Source organism: Rhopilema esculentum, chromosome 19 (genome assembly GCF_057945365.1).
Source record: "Rhopilema esculentum isolate cy_ngs chromosome 19, ASM5794536v1, whole genome shotgun sequence".
NCBI lineage: Eukaryota > Metazoa > Cnidaria > Scyphozoa > Rhizostomeae > Rhizostomatidae > Rhopilema > Rhopilema esculentum.
The window spans coordinates 820,001-822,963 of record NC_142833.1 but is presented as its reverse complement, the minus strand read 5'-3'; the positions used below and the strand labels follow the sequence as shown (position 1 = coordinate 822,963).

Sequence of the window (2,963 nt, the reverse complement as noted above, 5' to 3'; positions counted from 1 at the left end):
TGCTGCTATTTTGTAAGAAGAAAATAGCCACTTAATTGCTTTTTCTCAAGTGAAGCACCGTATAGAAAGGATGGTGTCATCGAAGCTGGGCGGAAAATTTCGTAGCTGCTGACATTTTAAAGAAAATGAGCTTGTTTGCTGTTATACAGTAAGTGAATAGTTTTGGCCAAAACTTTCTTTTGTAGGAAACTAAAAACTGGGGCAAACATTTATTATGTTTACGTGCAGGCGCGGCAAACGTCATACTGCTTTTGTAAAAAAATGTTATATTAATTGCCAACTTAGCTACGTCAATTGGTTACCATTTAAAACTCCGCTGATTCATACTGTATTGCGTTGTTTGGTATTTTCCTTTTAATCTACTGTCTTATCTTGTCCAGCATTTTTGTTCTTTGTGTTTTCAAAGGACGTGTATGAGGAAACTCGGTATTACAAAATGCAGTTGCAGAACCGTTTTTAAAGAAAAGCAGCACAAGTGTTGTTAATATCTAAACAAGGCCGCACTAATTTTAAAGAGGTAATTTACACAAAAGCAGACGTCTTAGTCGCCTTTCATTATTTATTGAAACTCTTAGTTTCTTTGCTGAAAATGTCATATTGCTTGTTGGATTGGTCAGGGAATTTTAGTTCCACAGCATACAGCCATAAGTGCAGCCTACAAGCTTGTTTGTCGGGGCAAAAAAATAAACAAAAGCTTTTATTTTCATACAATACAACTGGCATTTTGGAAGTTTTATGTATCTAATCACCATTTTCTATTTATGCAAATCAATTTTTCAATACCTTGATATATTTCAGCATTAACCTTTATGTAATTTAACAAAATTTTTTAAAGCTGCTTTTTTAGCATTTTTGTTAAGAAGCATTTACCAAAGTATTGATAAAGAATGCCTTAGACTTCAAAGTCGAAATATGACGTAATAAGGTCATAAAAAGCTGATACCAAGAGAAAATTCTCCTTGAGTTGTTTCATATATATATCTACACATGGAAATCTACATTTTGATCAAAGAGGTAAGCATTGGCCTAATTAGAATTATCCAATGAATTAGCATAATACATCAGCATACAAAAGAATTATGCAATTAACAAGATACGATAGTAAATGTAGTATGATAGGATAGTAGGAGTAGTAAGATACGATAGTAGGAGTAGCAAGGTACGATAGTAGGAGTAGTAAGATGCGATAGTAGGAGTAGTAAGATACGATAGTAGGAATAGCAAGGTACGATAGTAGGAGTAGTAAGATGCGATAGTAGGAGTAGTAAGATACGATAGTAGGAGTAGTAAGATGCGATAGTAGGAGTAGTAAGATACGATAGTAGGAGTAGCAAGGTACGATAGTAGGAGTAGTAAGATGCGATAGTAGGAGTAGTAAGATACGATAGTAGGAGTAGCAAGGTACGATAGTAGGAGTAGTAAGATACGATAGTAGAAATAGAAAGATACGATAGTAGAAGTAGTAAGATACGATAGTAGGAGTAGTAAGATACGATAGTAGGAGTAGCAAGGTACGATAGTAGGAGTATTAAGATACGATAGTAGAAGAAGTAAGATACGATAGTAGGAATAGTAAGATACGATAGTAGGAGTAGTAAGATACGATAGTAGGAGTAGTAAGATACGATAGTAGGAATAGTAAGATACGATAGTAGAAGTAGTAAGATGCGATAGTAGGAGTAGTAAGATACGATAGTAGGAGTAGTAAGATACGATAGTAGAAGAAGTAAGATACGATAGTAGGAATAGTAAGATACGATAGTAGGAGTAGTAAGATACGATAGTAGGAGTAGTAAGATACGATAGTAGGAATAGTAAGATACGATAGTAGAAATAGAAAGATACGATAGTAGGAATAGTAAGATACGATAGTAGAAATAGAAAGATACGATAGTAGAAGTAGTAAGATACGATAGTAGGGAAAGTAAGAGACGATAGTAGGAGTAGTAAGATACGATAGTAGGAGTAGTAAGATACGATAGAAGGAGTAGTGCAATACAATGGTGGGAACAGTAAGATACAATAGTAGGAGTAGCGTGACAAGAGTTGTAAGAGTAGAGTAATCAACCTAGTCGTTAGACAAAGCAAGCTACCTCTTTACCTTCTTTTAAAGGGTTTTTATAAATTGAGTATGCATTGTTGTTGATAAATTTTGTTGATTATAGTTATTTTCATATTTTAATGTGAGGTTAAATAGATTGTTTGTAATGTTGGAAGTTTTTGGCAAGGCAAAAAGAACTTTAAAATGAAATTAAAATTGAAATATGCTGATGCACTAAATATAGATGGATATTTGAGGTATCATACTGAAAATATCTGCAAGGGAATGTGTGATATCATTGAGTCTGAATTCTGACATTGGTCACTGTAAGTGTGTAGCATTCCTCCGTCTGTTGGCTTCCTCGCGGCAGCTTGTTATTTCACGTTAATTATCATTTGCTTTATAAGTTGCTATAGTTATAACAGGTGCTCATGCGACTAAAGATATTTTGCTTCAAAATGATTGAAAATGACTTAACTGTTGTCATTTTGTGGTGAGCAGGTCTTCACAGAATATAAATTACATATTCTGACAACTGAATGGATAAATATGTTCATGTATTAAAGGTATCTGTGACACTAAAGTCGCTTTGACAATTGAGAGACGCAACACTATAAGAGAATTACTTGCATAATTATTACTGGAACCTGTCGCTTTCTATAGACGCCTTTTCTATGAAGTAAGTGTTCTTGAAAAAGCTACCTACAGGTTAGAGTCAAAGACTGATAGCGCAATTGGTTGTCATTTGACAAAAACAAGATGCCGAGCAAAGATCCATGTCTTATCTTACAACACGTTTTATATAAACTTGGATGTATCTTCCCATATACCTTAGGTCGTTATCCGAAGTTTTGAAAATTATGTTGTGTCAGCGTAATTTCTATGTGCTACCTTTTTGTTAGTCAACTTCTTTATGCTAGAT

General features: G+C 34.1%; 1 protein-coding gene across 1 annotated transcript in view; it reads left to right on the top strand.

Moving 5' to 3' along the window:
• LOC135688438 (uncharacterized) overlaps positions 1-2,963 on the top strand; it is a 33,214-nt gene continuing 30,251 nt past the window's right edge. The window contains exon 1 of the mRNA XM_065205285.2: positions 1-148. Within this exon, the coding sequence (XP_065061357.2) occupies positions 126-148 (23 nt within the window). The 5' untranslated portion in view covers positions 1-125. The remainder of the gene's footprint in view (positions 149-2,963) is intronic.